At 45.5% G+C, this 25,446-nt stretch overlaps 2 protein-coding genes across 2 annotated transcripts in view; one reads left to right on the top strand and one right to left on the bottom strand.

The window, feature by feature from the left end:
• COL4A2 (collagen type IV alpha 2 chain) overlaps nucleotides 1–22,138 on the bottom strand; it is a 188,063-nt gene extending 165,925 nt beyond the window's left edge. Inside the window, exons 1-3 of the mRNA XM_019644780.1 lie at nucleotides 21,948–22,138; nucleotides 21,567–21,654; nucleotides 21,393–21,447 (exon numbers count right to left, since the gene is read on the bottom strand). Coding sequence (XP_019500325.1) covers nucleotides 21,393–21,447; nucleotides 21,567–21,610 — 99 coding nt within the window. The 5' untranslated portion in view covers nucleotides 21,611–21,654; nucleotides 21,948–22,138. The remainder of the gene's footprint in view (nucleotides 1–21,392; nucleotides 21,448–21,566; nucleotides 21,655–21,947) is intronic.
• Nucleotides 22,139–22,268: 130 nt separating this feature from the next.
• COL4A1 (collagen type IV alpha 1 chain) overlaps nucleotides 22,269–25,446 on the top strand; it is a 156,618-nt gene continuing 153,440 nt past the window's right edge. The window contains exon 1 of the mRNA XM_019644753.1: nucleotides 22,269–22,487. Coding sequence (XP_019500298.1) covers nucleotides 22,404–22,487 — 84 coding nt within the window. The 5' untranslated portion in view covers nucleotides 22,269–22,403. The remainder of the gene's footprint in view (nucleotides 22,488–25,446) is intronic.

Genomic DNA, 25,446 nt, shown 5'->3' with positions numbered 1-25,446 from the left:
CTGGGTGTACTTGGGGAAATCGCAGTTTCTCTCTTTTCTTACCAATATCATGGCTGTTACAATATTCCTCTATTTCTTTCATGGGGTAATGTCCACAGGGCTATATGAGTCAGGAATTATTTGCTTGGGACAAATCTTTCAAGAAAAACAAGGGTTCGGACACGCGCTCTAGTGACCTTATCATGCTATTGAATTCCTCTGGCTTTCTTTTCTTCAGCTGTAAATAGGGATAACTGCACCTGTCCTGTCTATTTACAATGCTGCTATGAGGATTAAATGAGATAATGGCTATGATTAAATGAGATAATAGCTTCAAATTTTTTTGAAAAGTACAAAGAACTACAAAGAACGATGACAAATATAAAGTATCAGTAACAAGGAGGAGAGGGCAGGGATTTCTATCATATCCAAGGGCATTTAGACAGCTTAACCCTCCAAATACCACATGTGATATCTCCGTCTGGCTGACATATCTATCTTCTTTGTATTCTCGCTTCAGAACCACCCCATTCCCAACTCGCCCCTTCCTAATGGTCCTCACCATTGTTTAGGACTTTTAAGAAAGCCTTTGGCATGTCATGAGTAACATCTCAGCTTTCTGGATTCTCTAAACGTGATATTCCAGAATTTAGGCTTTTCAACTTCAAGAAAGAAAAACTCAGGTTGTCTCAAGGTGACGTCAGTGAGGCGGGGAAGGGGTTGCCCTTAGATGGGTACAGAGCAAGGAAAAAGTAAATATGGTGGTGCCTCACATTGTTTTAATTTTAGCATATCTTTTAAAACACTAGTGTTAAAAAGATCTGATACCCCAGGGACTGAAGTAATAAGTAACTTGTTTAAGGGTCTAAACTTCTCCATTTAATTTATTCCCGCATTTTGTTCAGATCGGTATGTGCCCTATCTCTTTACCTGGTTATGGATTTAAAGCAGCTTGTTTTAAAGTAGAAGAAAAAAACTATTTTTGCCATAATATGGGACCTCAAAGAAAGTATGAGCTTTGTTCCATGATGTAGTTCTATGAAGATCAATGGGTTTTGGCTCGATAGAATGTTCTGTTCACAATTTCCAAAACAAGCCGTTAAAAAACAGTGAATCATGTAATTTACTCAAACAAATGATCTAATATATAAAATGGCTTAATTAGTAAAATTAGATGACAGCATTAATTTATCAAGGCTGACCCTGGACTAGGGATTGGGTGTCTCAATTCTACCAGGATCTAGCTGTGTGGTTATAGGGTTTTAGGGGTTCTCTGTGCCTCCTTGGGTCCCAGGCTTCCTATGTTTAGGAGAAGTGTGGATTAGTTTATCCCTAAGGTCTTACCTGGCTCTGAGCTTTTATATCTAGGATGAACCCTTCACAGACAAACGTCCTTATATATCATCCTTTAGATCAGCAGTTCTCAACCTTTCTAATGCCGCGACCCCTTAATACAGTTCCTCATGTTGTGGTGACCCCCAACCATAAAATTATTTTCATTGCTACTCTATAACTGTAATTTTGCTACTATTATGAATCGTAATGTAAGTATCTTTTTGTTTTCGATGGTCTTAGGCGACCCCTGTGAAAGGGTCGTTTGACCCCCAAAGGGGTCGCAACCCACAGCTTGAGAACCGCTGCTTTAGATGGTACTTGAACATGCTGTTAGCATATTGAACTAAACATGTCCGTATCTTCAATTTCTTTTGGAAGTCCGGTGTTTTATTTTCATGTTTCATGAAAGAAAGGGATGAAATAGGGGAAGATAGTAAAATGCTTAACAGGCAAATTTCCGTGTATACCACATTCGCTTCAGGAAACTTGATTGGCCTAGTTTGGTTCTTCTTCAATGTCAAATTAGAATGAAAAACTTGACTAACTTTATTTAATTGTGGAAGGGTTAGGTTGAGCGGGAAATATCTGAATTGGGGAATTTAGAAAAGGGAAAAATAATTACCGATTTTTAAACAAGTCAATAATTGAGCTAAGAAGTCATGACGCTGGGGTAGAGATCTTCAGGATGGTTTAGACAAAATGATAACACTTATAAGGAACAGAGCATTTTGTACATGTAAGTGAGCCCTTCAGAAGTGCCTTATGGACTGTTATTTTCTTAAACAGATTAAGTATCTTCCTGATTAACTTTTCACACTATTTGTATTAACTGAAGACTCCTGCCTATAGTTTACTAAAGACAAAGTGATAATTAGTATAAATTAATGAGCTTTATGGTACACGATTTATAGTTTATAGGGCTATCATCCCCTAATAATTATTTAAAATACTCTATTTCATAAATAACGTTTAAGAAAAACATTATAAAAATCTATTTAGATTTTAGTAGATTTTACTAAGTCTATGGGAAATTAATCATATTGTATATGTGACCAAGAAAAGCTGTTTAAGTTCACAATTTCCTTTTAAAAGGGTGACTTTTAAAAGATGATGGCTAAGTGCTTAAACTTCACTTGGAACAAGTGCCTCAGCAAATTATGAAAACAAAATTAGCTGGGTGTGGGTCCCAGCAGGAGAACTATTTCTCTGGGACTCCTGGGGGGATTTCAGTGACACCCACAGAATAAATTCCTCTCTTGAAACAACATAAGCCAACTACTTCAAGCTGAATTTCTTCGTTTTTTTCCCCCCCTTCCAATACCACATCTTCAACTATTCACTATAAAAAGACATGCACTTAAAAATCATCTGGGATCATTTAAAAGGATCACTCTGAAGCACTCTCAATTTCTTGCCTTTTAATGACAAGAATTGAATGTAAAATGTAGGATCATTTTGACCCTGAGATATGGATGTGCCAGGAAGGGTGGCTGGGTGGCAGTGGTGATGGAACAGAGTTGTTTTCTGGATGGAATCCACTGTGGTCAGTGATGTGGGGAGAAGTTTGTCTTCAGTATCCAGAGTGGGTGACTATATGTGCAGAATGCTGGGGTGGGCGCGGCCCTGAAAAAATGGAAGCCAGCCAGTGGAGGGAAGGGAACTAACGTAAGTGGGGAAGCTGTGGACGGCCAGCTCCTGATGGCAAGCCACAGAGATAGCTGAAATGGGGGGCTCTGGGGATGAGGGCAACTGAGGTTAGTACACCAGCAGATGTGGTGGGGGGAGTGGCTGCGTGTGTGCTGGGAATGGGCAGAGGTGTCTGAAGCTGAGACTCTACATGTGACTAAGTGAACGCTGCTTCAAACTTCTGGGGACAAGGTGGGGGTGAGGTAGACGCTGAACAAGGTAAGGTTTTACCTTGAATAATCCAAGCTTATTGTTTATCCAGGGTGAAGACATTTTGGTCACACATTGGTCAAGTTTGTCAGTTGGCTTATGAGCTGCCATCTGATACTGTAAGTTTCATTGATTTTTGAGCAATAACTCAATAAGCAGGTGAATAGAGTATTATTCTCATGTTGCCATATTGATTAACAGGCTGATAATCAGGAACAGATTAGGAATCAGGACGTTGGGTGTAGATGGATTCCCATGGGCGTGACCCAGCAGAGTAAGAATCACTAAGGAGGCAGCTGGCATGGTGTAGGGACTCAGGGAATGCCTGAGTCTGGGGTGCAGCCGTTCTCTGTGGACTCTATGTTGATCAGGCCGCAGGAGACTCCTGAGAAGGGGCCTCTGCAAACTGGGGTCTGCACAAACTTAAGTAACTCATGTCCACAAAGAGCCTATTTAAGACACTTTCTGTGGCCCGCAGTATGCTGATGGTAAAGAAGAATGAAAGAGCTATCTCTATATTGAAAAACTTGGAATTACCTGCCAAGGCTCCATGACTCAGGAGTACAGAGGGGGCGAGGGGAGTGGGCTGTCACTAGGGAGAGTAGCAGGGAGGAGGCACGCTCAAGTTCAAGTGACCATGGAGTCTAGAGGAAAAAACAGTCATCACAGCACCTGCTGGGGATGTTTATTCTATACCGGGCACTGTGGTCAGTGCTCTACATACATTATGGAATTGAGTCCTTTTAGCAACTAGCTGAGGGAGGATTACAGAGAAGGAAAACAAAGGTAAAAACAACCTAAAGATCTTGCCCAAGGTTACAGGTCATGACTGACGGAGTCCAATTTGAAACCACTTGCGGTAGACTGGGAGGTCGCAGCGCCCCCACCTTGGGCAATGAGCGGGTACCACCTGAGTTCTAAGCAAAGAAGCTAAAATGAAGTTCTTGGACAGGACACATTCATAACGTGGGAGGTGCCTGGCCCTCCTCCGTCACCACATACAAAGTACAGACTTTGTACCCTGAAGGAGAGAGGGATAAGGAGTCTGAAGAAAAGAAAAGAAAGGCACACAAAGAGACAAAGCGATTAAGGTCTTTAGGAGGAATCTTCCCAGTAATGCACTGCCTTCGTCATTGTTCAGATCAAGCCTTCTCTATCTCCATTCACTAATCTTCCAAAATGATTTCCCTTGTAGACATTTAGATAATATGTCTGTCTTCTTAATCTTTGCTTTTATCTCTAATACGTAGTTGTCTTACATGGAATTTTCCAAAGGACTCTGTTTGGTAGATGCGTTAACTAGAGATGGTCAAACGCACGACTGACTATCACTAGGAAAAATCAAATGTCTCTCCACAAGAAACAGAGCTGCCTCTAACAACTCAGCAAGATAGCTTAGGGGTGGGGGAGGGCACTGTGCTTTCAACTTCATTTCAAAAGGAAAACAGGCTTCAAGTAAACTCTCCACGGAGCAGGAGTGTTATTTTTTGTTTCCAAAAATTGGTTCTAAACAGTTATTCAGAAATGTGTTGATTTTTGATCATCTTTGGTTTAAACTGTGTTCAAATGATAAGCTAGGGCTCATGGTGTGAAGAAGGCCCATTTTTACGGGGGTAAATGTGTTTTCATGAAATAGGCCATGATGCCCCTTTTCCTGTTCATTCTTTTCGCTCCTCTGACAGGCTGCTTTTGCAATGCTCGGGGTCAAACTCGCTCTCTGGCAAGACATGACCCCAGAAGCCTCAGCCCCACATGTCAAAAGATAAAATGCTTTGCCAAGAGAGAAATTCCTTAACCCTTGCAGAGAACAGCAGATGAAAATGACCTTTCTTTTATCCGTGGCTTTCCAAAACTTGCCTGCACAAGTGAGTGTAGCATATTTCTCGTAACATTTTAGAAGACTGGAGGATGTTTTAGGGGCAAGCAAGCCCTGGTTATGCATTCTATTGTTTGCTAGGAAGCAACTATTCAACAGGAACACAGAACCACAAGGCTCTAGAAACACTGTCTGGGACTTGCTACCCAAACTGGGGTCCCTGGACCAGCAGCTCCCCAGTCTAGGGGTGGATTAGAAATGCAGTCTCTGGGTGGTGAACATACAATGTGATATACAGATGATGTATTACAGAATTGTACGCCTGAAACCTATGTAACTTTGCTAACAATTGTCACCCCAATAAACTTTAATGAAAAAGAAAGAAAGAAATGCAGAGTCTCAGGTCCCGCCCAGACCTGCTGAATCAGAACTGGGGTCTGCACAGCACTGCTCTGGCCTGGCCCAGCTCTCCAGGTCCAGCCAGGGCTGAGGAGCTGTGCTTGCCTTGCTGTCTCACGCATCCAGGTAAGGAGATCTAGCACCTCCTTGTAAGTCTTATTCCTTGTCAGGGATCAGAGTTTAGAGGAAAAAGTGTTTTTTTTTCTCAGGCCAGTCCCCCTTCCCCTAAGTCACCTCACTATCATGGGCCCAGTAGGGAGGGGCTCCTGGAGGAGCAAGTCCGGTTACCACTTTTATTGACAAATGGGGGGCCTTGATGGATGGCCACAGCCCACTTCTACACGTGTAGTTTTCGTCATTGGTTGAATCCCATATTCTTATCTTGACAGACCACAAAACTGAGAAGTACAAGGAGGCCACTGGCCAACTTCTTCTGCCTTGAAGAAAAAATTCAGCTTAGCCCATACACTGCTCACTAGCCAGATGCCTGACTTCCCTTTGGGTCTGAAGCTCAAGGGGGGAAAAAAAAATGCATGCTATGAAATAGTTTGGCACTCCGTCTTGCAGTGGAAGCCCATTTGTCTTAATCTGACTTTGCAGATAAGCCAACGTCTGTCTACCCCAGTAGTTTTTTATTCAGCAATGCAAATTGACTGAGGCCAACGAAAGAACTTGTCGGTTGGCCTCAGGTGCGTATTTCTGAGGGATGGCACTAGGCATAATGATTTGTGCTGTGGTTCTGAACATACAGGCCCCCCAAAACTTAGTGTGGGTTCTGAGTAGGCCTCCTGACTTTCCTGCTCTCTCCCCTCCTGCTAGCATCTGTCTGTCCTGTGAGTCAGATCCCCTCAACTCTACCTTGGTACTGGAGTCGGCGTGCTCATGGCCTGGTCCTTGCCCTCACAGGACTCACAGGACACAGGCTTAGGTTTGGGGACAGAGGAAGCCCTCTTTCCTTTGGGAGTTTCTTACGGCACCCTGTGTGCCCTCCCATCATGAGCACAGTGGAGGGAGGGAGAGAAGACGCCCATTAGCCATCTCATCAGGTTTCCTATCTGGGAGAGGGACCCTCCTGCTGGCCCCACAGCTTCCCTGACACTCACTCATTTAAACCCCGGGTTTCACAACTGCAAGGGAACGAGTATTAATCAAAGAGACATATCCAGCACTAGTAACTTAAAAAAGAAAAAGTCCACAGCAAGAGTGGTGCCAGGCCTCCATGGGGATGCCAGGCATCATCCCAACATCTGATGTCATCTCTGGGAAGGTGGCTACCGCTTGGATGGATGCTCTCCTCCTCCTGGGTCTTGGGTCAGAGCCTGCTGACAACTCCCCAAAGAGAGTACAGAAGAGAAACTCCATAGTAACCAGCAAGCCTCAACCGATCCCTTCTTTAGGATCTAAACCAGTGATGTAGTTACAGGCCCTTAACCTCTGAGAAATGTCCCCACTCCCACCTTAGAATTCCAGTGGACTGACCACAGGTTTTCCCAGGATCAATACCTTTGTCCATTCGCTCCTCTAAGAGTGACAGTTCAGCAGCTGGGGGATTCCTGTAGAATGAGAGCCTGGGCTCAGCATGTCAGACTAAAATATTGAAAACGGGGACCCTTCTTTGAGCCTGCCTCTGCGTGTCTTCCCTCCCGCGCCAGCTGTCCTTTCCCGGTTGGCCCTGGTAGCCATCGGATCATGCCACTAGTTTCCTTTGTTTAGAAACCTCAACGATTTTAAGCCTTCCTATGGACTGGTTAAATAACACATTTATATTTAAGAACATTCTTTAAGTACCTCTGTGCAGGTTGCTGTGCTAGAGGAGAACACAATGACACACGAGACAATTTCTGAGCCCTCCAGGAGCTTGGAGTCCAGACAGAAAGGAGGAAAAGCAGTGGCTAGTGGTGGACACTGATCAGAGTGGTTCAGACTCACTGTCTCCACTTCTCCATGTCCTAGAGTCTCCCCAACCCACTGCATCGGTGACCCCAGCACTACGGGAAGAGAGGGCCTGGGGACCTCCAATTTGGTAAACTCACAGGCAAGGCCTTAGCCTTGGTGGCGTCTGATGGCTTGACCACAGCCTCCAGGAGACAGCCTCCTCTCCAGGCTTCTGAGTTGAAGCTTCTCCTGGGCCTCCTCCTGGCTCTCTGCCAGCCTTCTTCCATTGTCTTGAGGCTTCCCTTCTCTCATTGTTTTTCCTGACAACCCTTGTGCAGCCCTGGGGCCTGCACTAGATCACTAGATCTGTGATGCCCTCATCTGTGTCTCCAACCCAGACGTCACTCCTGAACTTTACACCTGCACATTCATGTTTGTCCCAGAGGAAACTCAAGTCAGTACACTCTATCAGGTCAACATTTGCCAGAAAACAAGACACACATCACCAGGAGAGGGGCCAAAGGGAGCCAGACAGAAGTGGGCAGACGGAGTCCGAGAGACAGAAGTACCCCATTTGTTTTGGGCTGTGACATTAACCATTGGGACTTATCGACCAAGAAAACAAAACCGAGTTTTAAAATAACAACTTAAAAAAGTACAGGAATATTATTCAGCCTCAAAAAGGAAGGTGATTCTCACACACGCTACAACATGGACGAACTCTGAAGACATTATGCTAAGTGAAATAAGCCAGTAACAAACGGACAATGATTGTGTGAATCCACTTACATGAGGTCCCTAAAATAGGCAAACTCACAGAAACAGAAAGTAGAATAGAGGTTACCAGGGGCTGGGGGAGCGGGGGATATTGTTTAATGGGGGCAGAGTTGAATGGGGATAGAGTTTCAGTTTGGGATGATGAAAAAGTTCTGGAGATGGCTGGTGGAGCTGGTTGCACAACAATGCAAATGATCTTAATGCCTCAAACTGTAATGTACACTTAAAAATGGTTAAGATGGTTTTATGTTATGTGTATTTTACCACAGTTAAAAATTAAAAGAAGTATAAAAGAATCAACACAGGCTTGCACTATATATACATATACAAGAGACCTGAGGTGACATTTATAAGATCGTTTCTAAACGATTACAAACACTGCATGTTTTTGTGTATGTGATGCATGAATTATGTGTCAAGGTTGTATTTTTTTATTTCAGAAAATTTACCTAATTTTTAACACATGAAGTGTTTAGAAAGAATGATGATCTGAAATAACTTTCTAAGGTGAGGAAGAAAAAAAACCTCATGAAGTCTGCCTTTTTTCTTCATTTATTTTTATAGGCTCTAGTTAATTAAACCAAATGAAGGAGAAAAACCAACACGAAGGCAAAAATTTTGCCTGAATAAACAGCCTTAATCTTTTGTCCTTAACTCAAGAACTAGAAGAATAAAGATTTTGTAAAAGGTACTGTAAAAAAAAGAAAAAAAAAGAAAAAGGCAACTGAAAAAACTGACAAGATGTATGTATATGTGTATATCCCCTTTTAAATAAGTTTATTTTCCTTTGAGACACTGCTTTCCAATTTTTATAACAAACAGAAGCAGATGGTCCGGGGGTCAGATTTTTTCCGGGGGAACCAACCTTTCCAGCTATTTGAAATTATCAGCGTTGTCCAGCCACCCTTTGTTTTAGAATCTCTAGACAGAAGTCAACACTGTTATCCCCTGCCTTTGCCTCTTAAGTCAAGAATTTCTGGATTTAAAAAAACAATCAAGAGTGAGCATGACTAATCTACTTTCTCCCCCCTCTGAAGTAAAGTCAAGTTATAAGTCATTTATTTCTAGAACATTAAATTCCAATCAGGTGAGAAACAGATAAACCTCTCCCATTGGAAGCAAAGTTAACACCCACAAATCACAGCACAGGAGGAGCTCAGATGAGGCACAAATCACACCCATGTGGGGGTGAGGGTTGGGGGGGGGGACCAGGGGGATCCAATGACAGGGTCATCAGTGGCGGGAGAGGCCCCTGGGCTGTGTACTCCCAGCTGGGCCTCACCGCCTTGTGTAGGAGGGTAGGACGTTCCCAGTACCTGTGTTTGGTGGGTGGACTGACTAGGACAGGAGAGCTAGAACCTCCTGGTGAGCACAGCAAATAGTCCTCTGACCTTAAAAGGCAAAGTTCATCTCTGCATGGGCTTGGAATTCATTTGCAGTCATCTGAGGGGCTTGTACAAATCCCGGTATCCCCAGGGGATGGGCCCAGCACCAGCATAATGGAACATTCCCCAGGTGATCGCCTTGTTCAGCCCAGGATGACAATCCCTGCTTAATCCAGAGATGCAAACTTCAGATGCCTGGCCCCACCCCAGAGCAGCTCACTCAGAATATCTGAAAAGCAGGGTCATAGCATCACAATTCTACAAAGTTCCCAGTGATCCCAGTGTCCTGCCAGCCCAAGGTCCACTGGTTTCATAGGAAACCAGAGGTAAATTCTGTATGTAAATAACTGAAGTCAGATCCATTTTTTGAGTAAATGTTTACATCTAGAAGAGCACAGGGTCTTGGTGAAGAAATTTTGGAGCAGGGTTAAAATAGAGGAAATTAGAATCTGTAAAGAGAACGTTTACTGCCCCCCCACCCCCACCCCCAGCTTCCTTGATGAGACTCCAATGAGGAATTGGGGCAGAATAATTTTTGTCTTCCATTTCCTGGCAAGAACAATTCAATTGGAAATGTAGAGTGGTGTGCTGCTACTAGTAGTAGTACTACCACTAGTATTACTAGTATTGCTACTACTACTAGGAAGGAGGGAGGGAGGGAAGGAGGGGGGAGAGAGCAAGAGAGTGAGAGAGCGAGAGTGAGAGCACGAGCCAGGAGACAGGACATGTGCACCTGTAACTAGACGGAGAGGTAGGGTAGTGAAGGACTGAATTGCGCTCACTTAGCTTGTTCTGTGCATACTTTCCTTCCTGTACAGGCAGCTAGAGCTGAATGACTTGACTTTCCATTTTGATCAAGAGCAGACCTGACATCTGCTATTGGGTTGCTCTGGGTTGCTCTGGTTCCTCCTAGAGTCATTTGGGAGAATATGAAGACTACATTCTCCTTCCAGGCCCCAGGAAATCTGCTCAGGCTTTGAAGGATTGTGCTCATGTGAGGGAGAGAATCAGACCCGTTAACAGCAGGAAATGTTACTAATCTGACCCATCATTCTCCTAGCCTTCATCTTAAACATGAATGATTTTTGCTAAGATTTTTGTTTTAACTTTGCAGCTTTTTAGATATGTGACTAAAATGAACGTGTTTTCTCTTTTGCAATTTCACAAAGCCAAGGCAACAGCTAAAAACTCACTGTACCATGTGACGCAATAAGAAATGCATTTAGTTTTTCAACCTCTACCATCTTGATGTTGGTAAGCACACACAAAAAAACTGATGTCTACACATATTGGCATAAGATTTACAAATTGTTTCAGACTGTTTGCTGTTAACATTTCTTATTTTGCAACGGGAAGGGGAAGGTGGACCATAAAAGCTGATGACTAAGACGAAGGAAATCCTGTCTAAGCTAAGATTGTCTTGGGGGGGGGAGGCGGGTGGCGGCGTGGATGGGAGGGAAACACCCGAAATCTGGGGGGAGCTGGTAGGAAACAAAGGTGGTTTTTAGATAGGAAAAGAGACCACCTCAGGCCCCTATTTGGCTCTTGATTGTAACTTGGATGGTTGTCACAGTTAGGGCAATGACTAAGTAAGGAAGAAAGGGAAGGGGGTTGTTTTCCTCCCTGGAATTTCCAGCTGGAATCTTCCCGTTTGAACCACCCATTGGCCTTGCTCACCTGGGTGCTCAGGAGTGAAGTCTGTATCCTGTTCGTCTTGACTGTGGCCCCATAGCAGACATGGAGCACTGCTAATGCCTTACAAGGAAATGGGAAGAATGGATGGGTGGATGGGTGGGGATGTCCTTCTGCTCTTGCAAGAAAAAAGTTTTCTCCTAAGATTCTATTGAGTGTTTTCTATGCCACATGGCCAGACCAAAACCTCTTGAGTTTTCTTGCTTTGTTAAATTACACTTGGGTCTCAGAATTATTTGAACAAGATGTTCTTTGTTTTTAAGTCTTTCCATTTGTTCTGGAAATAATTTAGTTACACCTTGACCCAACGTTAATTAAAATTAAAATTCTTTGCTGGCTTTTCTCAAATTTAAGAAAATGAAAACAACTGTCCGATGGTACTGGGAAGATGCCCCCGTCTCACCATGTGAATTGCACGTGTGTCAGTGAGCTTGTCCACAGCTCAGCCTCCTGGCACCACAGCCACTCCCTGCCAGGCACTACAAAGATGGCAGGCTCTTACCACAATTCCTTCCCACATCCCTTCAGTCCTGCTGGCCCAGTGTTCCCATGCCCACGCCCTCCTCCGCCCTGCTGTGCTGTGCTGGGTACAGACTCTCTTTTCCAGTCTGCTCTGAAGGCCACACACAGAACGCCCAGTCAGGGCAGCGAGACCCACAATGATTGTTCTTTAAACTCTAGTAACACTAGAACTTTTCTCTCTGTGACTTCAAGTTTTTATGTTTTGAGGATTAAGACCCATACTTAATTAAAAAAAAAAAAACCCCAAAAAACCCCAAACAGCCCAAACCTAAAACCAAATAGCCATTAACTAACATTTATCAAGCACTGAAATACGAAGATTACTAAGATCTTTCATGCAATTTCTTTTATCCTCAGAGTGCACTTATGAGGTAGAACTATTTTTATTCCAGTTTTTGAAATGCAACTAAAGCTTAAAAGCTAAGTAACTTGTCTAAAGTCATACAGCCAGGAAGTAGCAAAAGCACGTTTCAAACCTAAGACCCACTCCGGCCTTATTCCTCGTAACCTCCAGGCCACTGGCCTGCTCCATCTTCCTCCATATTCCCCAGAAAAGAGCATGTTTCTGAGTCCTGAGTGAGGCTTCTATAGGTGTTTCCTGATGAATACAATTACATGTGAAATCTATCATACTGTAAGCCTAATATAGTCAAAGGAGAGAGAAACTCGGTCTCAAACAGTGAATGAACTTCTTCAGGTTGCTCTCTACACATGGATAATTCCAGATGGCATACTTAACTTAAAAATTTGGTCACACAGTTGGACAACTCTGACCACCAATCCCCCCTGCCTTCCCTGCCCACACACAACACATACTCAGAACCCTCCGACCCTGCTGCTCCTGGCCTGTGCTCCCTCTGAGACCCAGACCCGAGCCCATGAAAGCATTCATGTATATAACTTGTGAGTGAACATTATTCCTAGTAGAATTGGACATGTTGATTTGGTGAGCAAATGTCACATAAATGATCTCACCATTAGCATTCTTTTTTTTTACACATGATGAAAAAGGAGGCTCAGAAAGGAAAAAGTGACTTTTCCCAGTTATTGAACTCAAAACGAGATGCTCCAACTCTTCTTCATAGAGCACACCTGTCTACCTGTTGGTACTTGGCAACTCTAGTGAAAAACATCAGAACCAAAAACAGCAATAAAGCAGCCCCAACATAAGGAAGTTGGGCTCAATCCAGGAAAAAATGGATTCTGTCATCATTCCACTGGTGTCCACAGGGGTCTCCTGCAGAGCTAAGATAATTTTAGGGAGGTCTCTTACTCCCCAGGGGGTTTCATTTAATCTTTCTCCCAAGTTAGGACTAACAATTTTTAACAGCCTCTCCATCCGCTTGGAGACAGTGTTTGCATGTCCCCCCTCCCTTTATGTAGCTGTAGTTAATATACTTCCATGGCCTGGAATTTTGAGAAGGACCTGGAGAAGAAGAGTTTCGCAGGAACTCTATTCCACCAATCGGATTCCCCCTTGCCCACTCTCACATCTCCTTGGTCATCCTTTGTGGGCCTCCCCAGAATGCAGCCTCTCTAGTCTTTGTTTCTCAGGGTTCACGAGCTACTCAGTCATCTACATGTGTAGGTTAACCTCTCTGCAGACCCTAAAGGGACTCTAAAGAGAACAGGTCTGCCTGAGGCTCCCTAGAGACAGCTGTTCTCCCTCCTTCCTCCTACTGGGCATCCCTTATAGGCAAAGGAGCCAGGACCATCCAAGGGGCTGTGTGTGGTGTGCTCTATGTTCTCCATTTCTCTCTCTCATCTCGGTATCTATCTATCTATCTACCAATCATCATCTGTCTATCTATCACCTATCTCTATCATCTACATCTATTATCTAGACATATTCCATGTAGATAAATAATATACACATGCATTTTACATATAGTACACTTCATATTTATATATAATTATATAATCAGATCTTATGTATATTTTATACATCCAATGTCTTGCAGATTTTGAATATGCGTACATGTTCTATGGCTAGAGATTTGCCAGCCTAGCATAGTGGTTAAGAGCAGAAGTTTTGGAATCAGCGAGTCCTAGGCTTCATTCCCAACTTTATTCCTTATTGACCTTAACAAGCTCCCTAACTTGTGTGTGCCTCAGGCTGCACATCTGTAAAGTGGGATAATACAGAGTTGTGGGCATTTAGCAGGTAATATGTGCCAGTGGCTAAGATTAGTTCTGGGCACCACTGTGCTCAACCAACAGGAGTTACTGTGTTTCTCCTGTGGGGTATTTCAGCTGTCCCTGGGGGTTCTGGAACACTAAAAGCACCTTCAAGGGTTACTCTTTCTTATGCTGATACCAGAAGACCCCTTCCTTTTCTCCCACCTGGAGCCAGTGTCAGCAGAGTGAGGCCAGAGGAGGAGGGAGTGATGCACCAACAGGTCCTATGGGGCTGGTCTGTTTCCTGCGTCCCTCCTTCCCAACACCAGTTTGCAATTATTGCCCAGTCCTTGCTAATTAGCGTCAATTTTCCCTAATAGACAAACCAGAGCATTGGAGGCCTCCCAGGGAGCATGCGTCTTTGATCATGTCGCCCAGCTGAAGGCCTTTCCTTTGTTCTCACAGGACTCACATCACTCCACAAAGACAGTCACACACAGTCCAAAGCGCTCCACACGTAGAAAAACATATTGTTATGTAATTTCTTCCAGGTACCAGAAAATCAGACCATGTAATCCAATAACACAAATTTTTCTGTAATTCCCACAGGGGTACGGGGGGGGGGGGTTATTGACCTGGGCTAAAGCGGCAACATAGGAATTTCATGGGTGGGGCTGAAACAATCCCTGGGATTGCAAATCTTTCATAGACAGATCAATGCTTCCTTTATCATTATATACAGCTAGCTTTATCCAGTGGGGGAAGCATTTAATTTGGAAAAAAAAAAAAAGCACAGTGAGGAAAACTGCATTTTTATCTCATCTTTTATTAATTGTTCCATGACGCTATTCCTCACCCAAAAGATTTGTTTGAATACTTTTAACTAACTCATTTTCAACTAACATCTTCACTCATTTATGAAACAGGCACTTTATTGAGTGATTACTGTGTTTCAGGCCCTGGCGCATAAAATGTAGAGAACAAATCCTGGAGGAGCCATGTAACGTGCCCCAAACTTTGGATTGTGGTAATTATAGTTGAGGATGAGTGAAGACAAGTGTTTAATGTTTATAAAAGTTATGAATGATGATTTAAAATCACTAATCTCTAGTGATAATTTAAAGTCCTAGCAGTTTAAGAGGGCACTTTAATTAGACTCTTGAATGGGTCTCAATTCCAAGGGATAGAGGTCCCAGCTGGGCAGACACAGGCATTCTGCATGTGCCATCTGCCAGAGGGGTACTCCGATAGGCGAGGGGGCAGGGCGCCCTTCATGCCACAGGGGCTGCAGGCTACTGAGAGGAGATAAGGTATGCAGGAAGCTGCAAAACAGAATTGAGAAGGGCCAGGGGGCAGAGGCTGCTCTGTTCCTGCAGGGTGGTGACAGGGGCAAATGTGTGAGGTGACAGCCATTGGACACTGGCCATCCTTGTTCTTGGTTCTTTCCCCCCACCCATAACTGAAATAGAGTGCCTACAGGTGCCAGCCTGACAAATTAGTAAGAGCTAGAGGTGTGAGCATGTCGTGTCTAATGTCTTCCTGGAAGTGACACCATCATGCAATCTTGCCATGCCACTGCAAGCTCAGGAAACAACCGTGCCACTGTTTCCCCTGCCCAATCGGTGTCAAGAAGAAGGAGGCTATTGTGGTGCACCCCAGAACCCCCATGAGATGCTAAGCTGTGGAAACGCCATCAGGATGCTTTTCCTTTTCTCTCTTTATACAGCACTCCACCCAAGTTAGGGGGACAAAACCCCTTTCCCCTGGCAGGGGCCATTTCTGCTATATTTCCAAGTCCACAGAAGTGCCTTTTGTTTACTTAGTCTATCAGAGAAAAGAGTGGGAACCATATTTTCCTCTCGCCTGCCACATCTGCTGTTCACTTGTCTCAGGCTTGCTATTTCTCAGCTTTCTCTTTGCACTTGTCTGTCTGGTTTATGCATGCCAAATGGGACTGGTCTTTGGCTTCCAAGAGCAGGCTTTTATTTGGAAATAATTTAGATTCTCAGAAAAGTTGTAAAGATAGTGCAGAGTGTCCATGTATGCCCTCTGCCCAGACACAATGATGCTATGTCAACGTCTTACATAACCTCGGCCCATTTTGTCAAAACCAGAAATTAACATGAGTACATTAAACTCCAGACTGTATTAGAATTTCGCCAGTTTTTCTCCAAATGTTCTCTCTTTCAGGGTACTGCACTGCACTTAGAGAAGCAGCTCTTTTTTGTTTTTCTTCTTTTTTTTTTTTTTAACAAAAGAAACTGTTGCTACAAAAGGCAGCCTCATTCAAGGCAGCTAACAGAACACATGCTAACAGTGCACAGTGCACATCAGCAGTTGGCCAGGAGTGGCGGGAGACGGGGAGCTACCAACATGAGGAGACCAGATCCATGCATTCAGGGGCTCAGATGCCAACGGGTAGGCAGAGCTTGCAGGGGGAGCTGCTGGAAGCTCACACTTCCTTTGGAATTCACTCCATGAGCACATGGATGAGATTGGAGAAACCTATGGGTCTCACTAAGATTAGATAGCCCCTTCTTCTTTCATGGGTAATCAAAAGAAAAATCACACTCCTAGGGAAGCTGGTAAAATCCAGGCTGGTGAGTCATTCAGGCCTTCATCTGTCCCAGGACAGTCTCATTAACTGAGAGAGTAAATACGGGAGGAGTGGCAATAGGTATCCACGAAATAACCTGCCCGTTCGCTCATCTCAGCTGATTAAGTACCATTCACTGAATTCCAGAAACTTCTCACACCCTGAAGATAAAAAGCCTGATGCAGCATAGTTATTTTTAAGTCATATCCTGGAGCGGCCTAATCGCTTTCCTGCAAAAGCATTCCTAGTCCCAATATCACAGCTGGGAAGAGGGAGACCCAGTTGATCACCACCGCCTGAGCTCACGGAAGGGCCTGTGGCAGGTGTGAGTGCTCTGTCCTCAGCTGTGACTCTCCAGCTCACCTGGGGCGCTTGACAGCCTGGAGCACTGAAACCACACAACAGCTCTGCTTCAGCCCTCCCTCATGCCCAGGGCCAAAGCAATTAAGTGACTTGCCACTTGGCTGGGGTCAAACAGCCAATGAGTAGGCAGGCAGGGGTGAGGTAGTCACTGGCCCAGGAAGCCACCAGCTACGGCATAGATTGCCTGGTTTTCAAGCTGAATCAGCCAAGGCCGGGGTTGCAGACTTTACCTACCACCTTCGGGGGTGGTGATAAGACCAACAACTGTCACCAGCAGATACAGCAAGAAACCAATTTCAGCGCTTTCTCTGAATTCCTCTAATCAAAGATAAATATCCCTTCTCAGATGAAAAGAACACGACATTCCAAAACCTCCTTCTATAGAATGACATCTTCATTATCAACATAATATTGAAAAGTCATTGCCCTTTCATTTTGCCCTCAATTTTTCTCTATGATTTACTTGAAGCTGGCCACCCATTTTTTTAAAAAAATCCTCTCTCCTGAAAGACAGACAATCCTTTGATTTTTATTATGCTAGCAAAATCTTTTTCTATTCTAGAGCTTTGTACTTGAATTTCACTTTTTTCTTTCTCTCTCTCTGGTTCTAAATACACCCACTGGTAGTGTGAGAGCTGTGTTCCCCACATTCACCCTCCGTACCTTCGTCTAGTTCTGGGGTGCTCTGACAAGTCCCTGGTGTTATTTACTGCAGCCAACTCATACAAGCCATCAGGGAGGGTTGCTTTAATCACCTACAGAGAGCTGGAGACATGCTTGTTTTTCCATTAACAGAGGAGGAACCTTGTGCTATTTCCCTTCTTCTTAGGGGTCCAGGTTTTGAACAATAGGACTAACGTTCTAGGGAATTCTGGGAAAGAACTGTTCTCTGTGATTCTTAAATACAGCATCGGGAGCATCTTAGCACTACACATTTTTCATCAATTATCAATAAGCTGATTGAAAGGAGAAGAGAAAAACTTTAGAATACCTTGTTGCTGCTGTTGTTTCTTTTTCCTTTTAGGGGGAGGGCGGAATAATGTGGCAACCTGCAGGCACAGCAAGAGAATTTTCCAGGGCATGGGGCCCTGGAAACTGAAGCTGGTGCTGAAGGCAGTCTGGAGGCCAGCATTTCCTGGGGTGTACAGGGCTGCACCCTGATATCTAGAATCTAAAGTGTGCAACTTGTGTCCCCAGCTGAGGTCATGAGGTCAGCCCAGCCCCCAGCATATTTAATCTCAGGGATGGAAGGTCTTTGTTCTCTGGAATTCTCTTTCTCCCGGGATCACACAGGACTGGTCTCTTAGATCTTTAAGACTGCTGCCCTATCTCTTAAGATAAGTAACAATGCTCAGCATGGGCTGCGATGAGCGCTTTTAAGTCTCCTTTAAGACTGGGAACATGGCCGGCTGATGCGGGAACCTTCCCTGACACAGGCCAAACAGACACCTTGAGCCTTGCTCTGTTTCACGCACATCCACTCATCTAATAGCCCCTGGCCCTAGAGGTGGATACCATTGGTAACATCCCCATTGCAGGAGAGTGGGTAACCAGGACACAGGGGTTGGGTAAGCACCACGGGTAGGCAGCAGCTCATCAGCTGCTGAATTGGGAATGGTCCCCAGGCAGCCTACCTTCCGAGTGTGCAGTAATAATCTTCATGCTGCACTGCCTTTTAGGGCGGACCCTCTGCACATGTGCTCGGCACCTTGGCATTGCTTTCAGGGCAGGGCACCTTTAGGAAAGGCAACCTGAACAACAGTGAGTGCTGCCCATGGCTGCACACGCAGAGCACATGTGTCTATGTTGGGTCCTGAGCCCAGGCTGCCCAGTGATATTTCTGCTTATTTTTCTCCTTTTGGAGAACTGGTCCTACTGCTTCTCTCTTGCTCTGGACCCTTGCTCTTTAGAGCAAAGCAGCAGAGGAGGAGGAGTAGGCTTTACTCTGTTAGTCACGCTTAAGATCAAGGAGAAAGCACAACCAGGAGACTCAAACACAGACACTCAGGAGCACCCTCATTACTGACTTACAGTCTGATCCTGGGAAGCTTAATGCAGTAGGCAAATGCCTAGGTTAAAATCCCACAACCGCCACTTACAGAGAGAGACCTTGGGCAACTGGCTTAAACTCTTTGTGCCTCTGTTTTCCTATCTGTAAAATGGGGGTGATAATAATATTTGCCTCTATCATATGTGTGTTTTCCTATGAGGCTCAGAAGATATTAAGACACAAATTGACATATCGGAAGTAGTCATTAAATAATTATCTATTCTCTTCATTAACCACTTGTAGCTGCTTCTGCTCTAAAACTTTCAAGCAACAATGAGCAGCTATTTTTACTAAATTGATCTAGCCCTGGGAAGAGTCTTTGATACAAACAGGCAATGAGACAGGGTTCTTGAGCATGATATACAAATAGGGGAGGAGCAGAACTTGCCACTTAAAATTTAAAAAAGATTATTTTAATGACTATATCTAAGGATCAAGGAATTATTTCATGAGTAACAGCTATTAAAACCAGTGGTCATAAGTTAGTAAGTAGAAGATCCATTGTTGAGCATCACAAATTGCATGTCTATTGAATAATATATATTAATATGTCTCTAGTAAAATAACTCAGAAGTATTTATCTGTTTTTATTTATAGATTTAGAATCTAAAGCCCAGGGACATGAAATAAATTGGGAAGTGACTCCCACTGCCCTTCAACACAATACTCTAGTTCCGTGGTTCCCAAACTTTGGCATCAAATGGGAATGTGGACTCCCAGGCTACACCCCAGAAGGTCTGATCAGAAGGTCTACAATGCAGGCCAGAGGTCTGAATTTTTAACCAGCCTTTCCAGGTGAATGTAGAGGTCCAAGGACTGTACTCTGAGAAGCACTGCTAAGCAATAAATGCTCTTGGTCCCATCCAAGGATCAGAGAGCAAAGAGACTCAGGTGAGTTTACAGCATCTAAGAGGTTTTGGAGGAAGGCAGGGAGGTGTAATACATGTGGCAGGGCATTGACCTCTGTAAAAAGCCAGTGGGTATTCTCTGTTCAAAGTGTGGAAACCTGGGCCTCCAGGTTTATGAGGCTGGGTAGAGCTGCAATTAGGACCCAGGTCTTCTGACATGAAGCCCTTTCCACTGACTTTAGGATCAGTCCCAAGTAAAATTCCCGGGACTCATACATTCCTCAGGAAGGAAAACACTGATATCACAAAAGCGGCTCTAGAGGGTAAATGGGTGTGGGAGACAGAACAGCCAACGCACACGCGCTGAACAGGATTCAGCGCTTTCCTTTCTAGGAACCTTGTCCTTCTTTGAGTGTGTGTGTAACTCTGGGCCAAGTCCTATATGTCCTATGTGCATAAGGACCCATAAGGGACAAATACCCAGGTTCTGTCCTTATTACAGTAGGATGTGTACAAAGGAAAAGACAGACCTGAACTTGAAGAAAACTTCGGCCTGGAATGTTCCAGTCAAAGTCTCCGGCCTCCTTTCTAACATCCCAACCTTGGCCCTCCCTGAACTGGAGCAGAAGGCAGCAGAAAAGTAAGGCTAAAGGTTCTTTTCCAAGCTAGGGTGGTTCTTCCTCGCTCACAGCCTTTAAAATCTTTGTTTTACGTGAGGATAGAACAATGTGAAAATAAGAGAATTTAAATCAAACCTCAAATAGAGCATCCCATTTTTCTTGTGTGTGCACTCTACCCAGAGTGGGAACCCTCGAGGGAAGGGGGAATTTCCAGCAAGAGTCACCTGGGAAATCAGGTGCTACAGAAATCCTATTCAGGGCAGAGTACAGAGTGGGGTCTGGGACACCTAGTATGTTCCCTTGATTTTCAGTTCTAGTTTAAACATTTGTATCCTCCACTGAAGAGACCCACCAAACCTGTGGCAGTTTTGCCATACTACCATAAAGCGCGGTAAAAGTGGCTCCTAGTATTTAAACACAATTTATAAAATCCCATACTGCCATCACGAGCGCAATGACAGTATTGACAGAGCTCCTTAAATGGCAGGGCTGCTCTGGGGTCGGGGGACGGCACAGAGCAAACGCAGCTCCCATCATGGCTCTTCCAGGCGCAGTACAATTGTTGGGAGAAAACGCGTTGTCAGCCGTTGCTCTCTCACAATGTTGAAACCAAGTACAACGCTGTCGTGTTTTCCTCCTTGCCCCGCCCATTTCCCCCAGCCTCTTATTTAGAAGAGCAAGAAAACTCTTCCAAGGGCTGTGCAGTAAGTACCTAGACACCAGCTTCTGAATTCTACAAAAACATCTCTAACCTGTATCCTGGCGCCTCATTGCCACGTGACTGACAGTCTTCCCTCACTTCTAAGGCTGGGGCTCTGCCTGCGCCTTGGAAAAGGATGCTGCAGTCTATGTTTTTAATTATTGGCTCCCGTGGAAGGGCCTAAGCCAGTAACGCACGGGATTGGCACAGGATTGACGGTGGGGAAACCAAGGCAATGCAAACCTAAGTTCCTGGGGGAAAGCGAGCTTTCTCAGAACCTAGGCTGGATAGGGGCTGCAGGAGGACACACAGGCACATACACACATGCTCAGGTGAACACGCACGAGCTGCCTTTTGTCAAGGTGTCCCAACCACTCTCGGGCGCGCGAATCAAAGCCCACGAACGGGAGCCAGGACTTACCGCCAGGACGCTTTGGGCCAGGAGCCCCACAGTCACAGCCCCCAGCAGTAGCCACCTGGAGGGGAGAGGGAGGAAAAGCGCCATGAGCGTGCGGCCCAGCTTGGCAATTCCTGAAAGTTACACGAAAGAGCCCCGCGCGCGAGACCCACGGGGGCACGGCAGAAAATTGCTTACCGCCGCAGGGCAGGGCTAGACGCCGTGCACTGGTCTCTGTCCATGTTCTCAATCCAGCCACTTGGGGATCCGGTTGGTCCCTCCTAGCCTGGAAGGGGAGAGACAAAGCGGACTTAGCAGGGACTGGGGAGGGAGGCATCCCTGCTGCCGCCTCCGTCTGTAATAAGCCCGAAAGCGAAGTGCGCCCACACCTCCTTGCGGGGGACGGAGGGCCGCCCCACCACCAGACAGAAGCAAAGGGAACCTTCCCATCTAGGCCCTGGTGGGTGCTGCTTGGCCGCGGCCGTTTGATCCCCATCCCCTCTCCCACGCCTAAGAGCCTGCACAGGGCGCCCCAAGTTCGTGCCCGCGGCCTGGGTCTCTCCCCGGGGCTGCTCTCACCTCAGGCCCGGCTTCCGACCCTCAGAAGCGCCCGCCGGAGGCACATCAGCAGCGCCTTTGCCCCGTTCTCCCCGGGGCGCGGGCCTCGGGGCTCGCAGGCGGCGGGAGCAGGGAGGCAGGGTCCAGCAGAGGCAGCGAATGGGTGAGGAATGCAGAGCCCTAGCGTCCAGGCGCGCGGCGGCCACAGTCCTCCGGCCGCGCGCTCCCGCTGCCTCTTACAGGCGTTGCAGAATCCTCCCCTCTGCGAGCGCGCCACCGAGGGAAGGGGGCAGGGCCAACAAATTGGGGAGCTCGCCTGGCGGCGCTCAGGTCTCTGCTACAAGCCGCCTCGCCCGGGACTGTGCGCTGCGCTAACGCCCGGGCCCTCCGAGAGTGAACCGCCCGCCGCGGCACTCGAGCGCCCGGCCACCGTCCCCCGCCACCAACCGCGGGTCGCCGCCGCCCCGGCGCACCACCATGGGGCCCCCGCTCGGCGTTTGGCTGTTGCTGCTGCCTGCCGCCCTCCTGCTCCACGAGGAGCGCAGCCGGGCCGCTGCGAAGGTGAGTCCCGGCCGGCCCGGCTACCCGGCGTCCGGTCCTGCGCCCCGGGCGCCCCGCGCTGCCCCTTTGTCCCTAGCCGGAGCCTTCCGCCCACCCCTCCGGGGCCGCGCTTGGCCAGGTGTACTCTTCAGGTCGTTCCTCGCTGGTGATCCCTGTGGGCTGAGATCGCGCATCCATTAGGGAGCTTTCTTTGTTGTGGGCTGGGTAGGGGCGAGTTATGGGACTCCTCAGGGCCGTGGGCAAGTGTGCAGAACTTGGTGCGCACCGTGATGGGTGAGGATGCTCGGGAGTTAGTGGGATTTGAACTCACACTGCGGGGCGCACAGAGCGGCTGGCCGTCTTCACCTGCCTTGGGTGCCTGGGTGAGTCGGGGGCGGGAGGGATGGACACTCGCGCCCCACGCTGCTCGCAACCCCACACATGTGCCCTGAGTCGCTTTGGGCGTGTTTCTGTCGTTCTTTGGAGACTGTTGGTTGATGCTGAACAGTTCTGGGCCGTTTGCCTGGAAACAGCTGTATCTTGCTTTCCCACGATTTTTCTAATACACGCTCAAGAACAGCAGTGGGGCTTTTCTGTAGTGTAGCTTTAAAAAGCTACCATACTCTACTCGTTGCCTTTTGTTAATATATTTAAAAAATTATAACCGCATTTATATTTGAGTGTGAAACCAAAATTAAACCCCATATCATTGTTCTATGCACAAATTGTTATCCTAGTAGTTTTGATTTCCTCCGGCTATGTGCTGGCCCGGAAAGGAGCTGGGAGTTGTGTTAGCCGGAGTAAAGGCTTCCAGCCCAGGACTGCCCGTGATGTACTGTTGTTCTTTCCTTTTTTCCTTCCCCTCAGACAGAATAAAGACCTCAGCTGTTCCGCAGTGTCAAAGCCTTGTAGACAAAACCCCAGGAAGATGTGATTTCTAAACACATTTTGCATCGTCTCCCCCCCACTCCCCTGCCAAACATTTAAAAATGATTTTGCTACTTGCCACATTTCTCATTCTTTTACTGTTTCAAATCCTAATCTTACTCTTCAGGTTTTTTTGTTTGTTTCTTTTGTTCATTCTTTTAAATTGTTTTCCGGAAGAATGATATTCACTGATTCTACTTTATTGTATATAAATTATTAACTGTTACATGCCAGAATAAACTGTTAATGTGAGCACATGTGTCATCATAGCGCATTGGACTCCTTTGCTGGCAGTGCCTTCACTGGATATTGAAGGGACTAATGATTACACCAACAATTAACTTCAGAGTGTTTCCTAGTCCAGCCAGCGTCTGTAGTCAGTTATTTAAACACTCTCCAGTGATGTTGACAAAATACTTTCAAAAGAAGAGGCTCCAGAACACTTTATTTGGGTGTAGAAAGAGTGACCAAAAGATTTAATACTTCCAAGGAGAGATTGCTAAACCTGGTGGCAAGCTAATGAAAGCTCTCTATTTGGAAATATGAACCCCTGTTTAGACTTAGATTTTCTGATTGATAATATTAGCAGAGCAAAGCTAATTGTAAGAGCTAACTTTTCAAATATCCAGGACTTGAAAGAATGAGCCACTCACTTAGGAAACTCCTGTTCCTACCTGGGAAATCAAACTCATTACTGTTGACTTGGGGTTTTTTTACTTCCCTTTATTCTCTAAAGCCCAAGTACATTCCTGTCCACTAGCTCTGCTCTATCCCTCATGTCACATAGTATTTTAAGAGATCTGGCACGTGGACACCCTCTGATCACCACTTAACACGTATTATCATTACACTATATTTTTCCTGGCTAAATTCCAGAGAGATGCATATGACTAATGGGTGTACAAGAAAATCCATTCAAAAATAATATCTGGCTAATTAAAAAATTTGTCTTTTCATGTCATCAAGAACATTGTTTTACTTACCTCCTTCCAAAATCAGCTGTTGGGTACACCAAAAAGCTGAAATAACTTCAGTATTGATCCAAGCAAAATATCATTTAAAAATACATTTTGAATGATAAGATGCTTCAAGTCAATCAAATCCTAGTTGAGAAGCCAACACAAATGATTCTTGGAGCTCCTGCTCCTTTGGAGTATCTGAATCACACTTTACCTGCATTTGTATGCCCAAACTTCACTTACTAGATGCTAGGCACAAACTGTGGTTATTTATGTTTCTTATGAAATGCTGTTTGAGTTTACGGTTGACCATGTCTGTTATGGTTACACTGTTCATTTACTAATGGATGGATTTTCTTTCTAAGCCAGTGAGTTTTGCCACACCTACCCATGACTCCCACCCGTATCTTTTCTTTCTTAGGCAATAAGGGAGGAACAGGGCGCCGGCCTGAGACAAAAATGTGCCCATAGTGTTATGATGGTGTGAGTGCCCTGTGGTCTCAGTAGTGCAGTTATACTGAGCTGAATGAATGGTTCCTTCCATAAGGAAGCCTCTAAATTGCTCCCTCCAATGGGTCCATGTGACGCTCCTTAACAAATTATTTCTTAGGATCAGAAATGTGAACTTTGCCTGTAGTGTGATGATGCCTGCCTAGCGACATTGGCATCTCCAGACCATGAGTCACCACTCGAGGGACTCAATGACTTAGAACTCAAATGAAGTGAGATTTAATGTCCATGCAAGTATGGACCACGTTCTGCTAGAAATGTAATTTGAATGAAAAGGCTGACTTCTGATTTAGTCCCAATATCTATGCTGTTCATGACAGCAACGGGAGAGCCCAATATCTTGGCAGTGAGATTGGTGAAGATAGAATCAAAATCCTGATGCTCTTTTACATACAGAACTGGACCAGGGTGAGGAGAAACGTCTCTAATACCAACCAGAAGAAGTAATATACATAAACTGTGTGTAAGAGTGCACTCTTCTGAAATGATTGGTGGTATGCGTTAGTCACATATACACAGAAGAGTGTGCTTTAGGGATAAGAGGATCCTAAATTTTGTGTCTGCATTGATTAAGAAGATGATTT

This window comes from Hipposideros armiger, unplaced genomic scaffold (genome assembly GCF_001890085.2).
Source record: "Hipposideros armiger isolate ML-2016 unplaced genomic scaffold, ASM189008v1 scaffold_91, whole genome shotgun sequence".
Lineage (NCBI taxonomy): Eukaryota > Metazoa > Chordata > Mammalia > Chiroptera > Hipposideridae > Hipposideros > Hipposideros armiger.
This window is presented reverse-complemented; position numbering and strand designations above follow the sequence as displayed.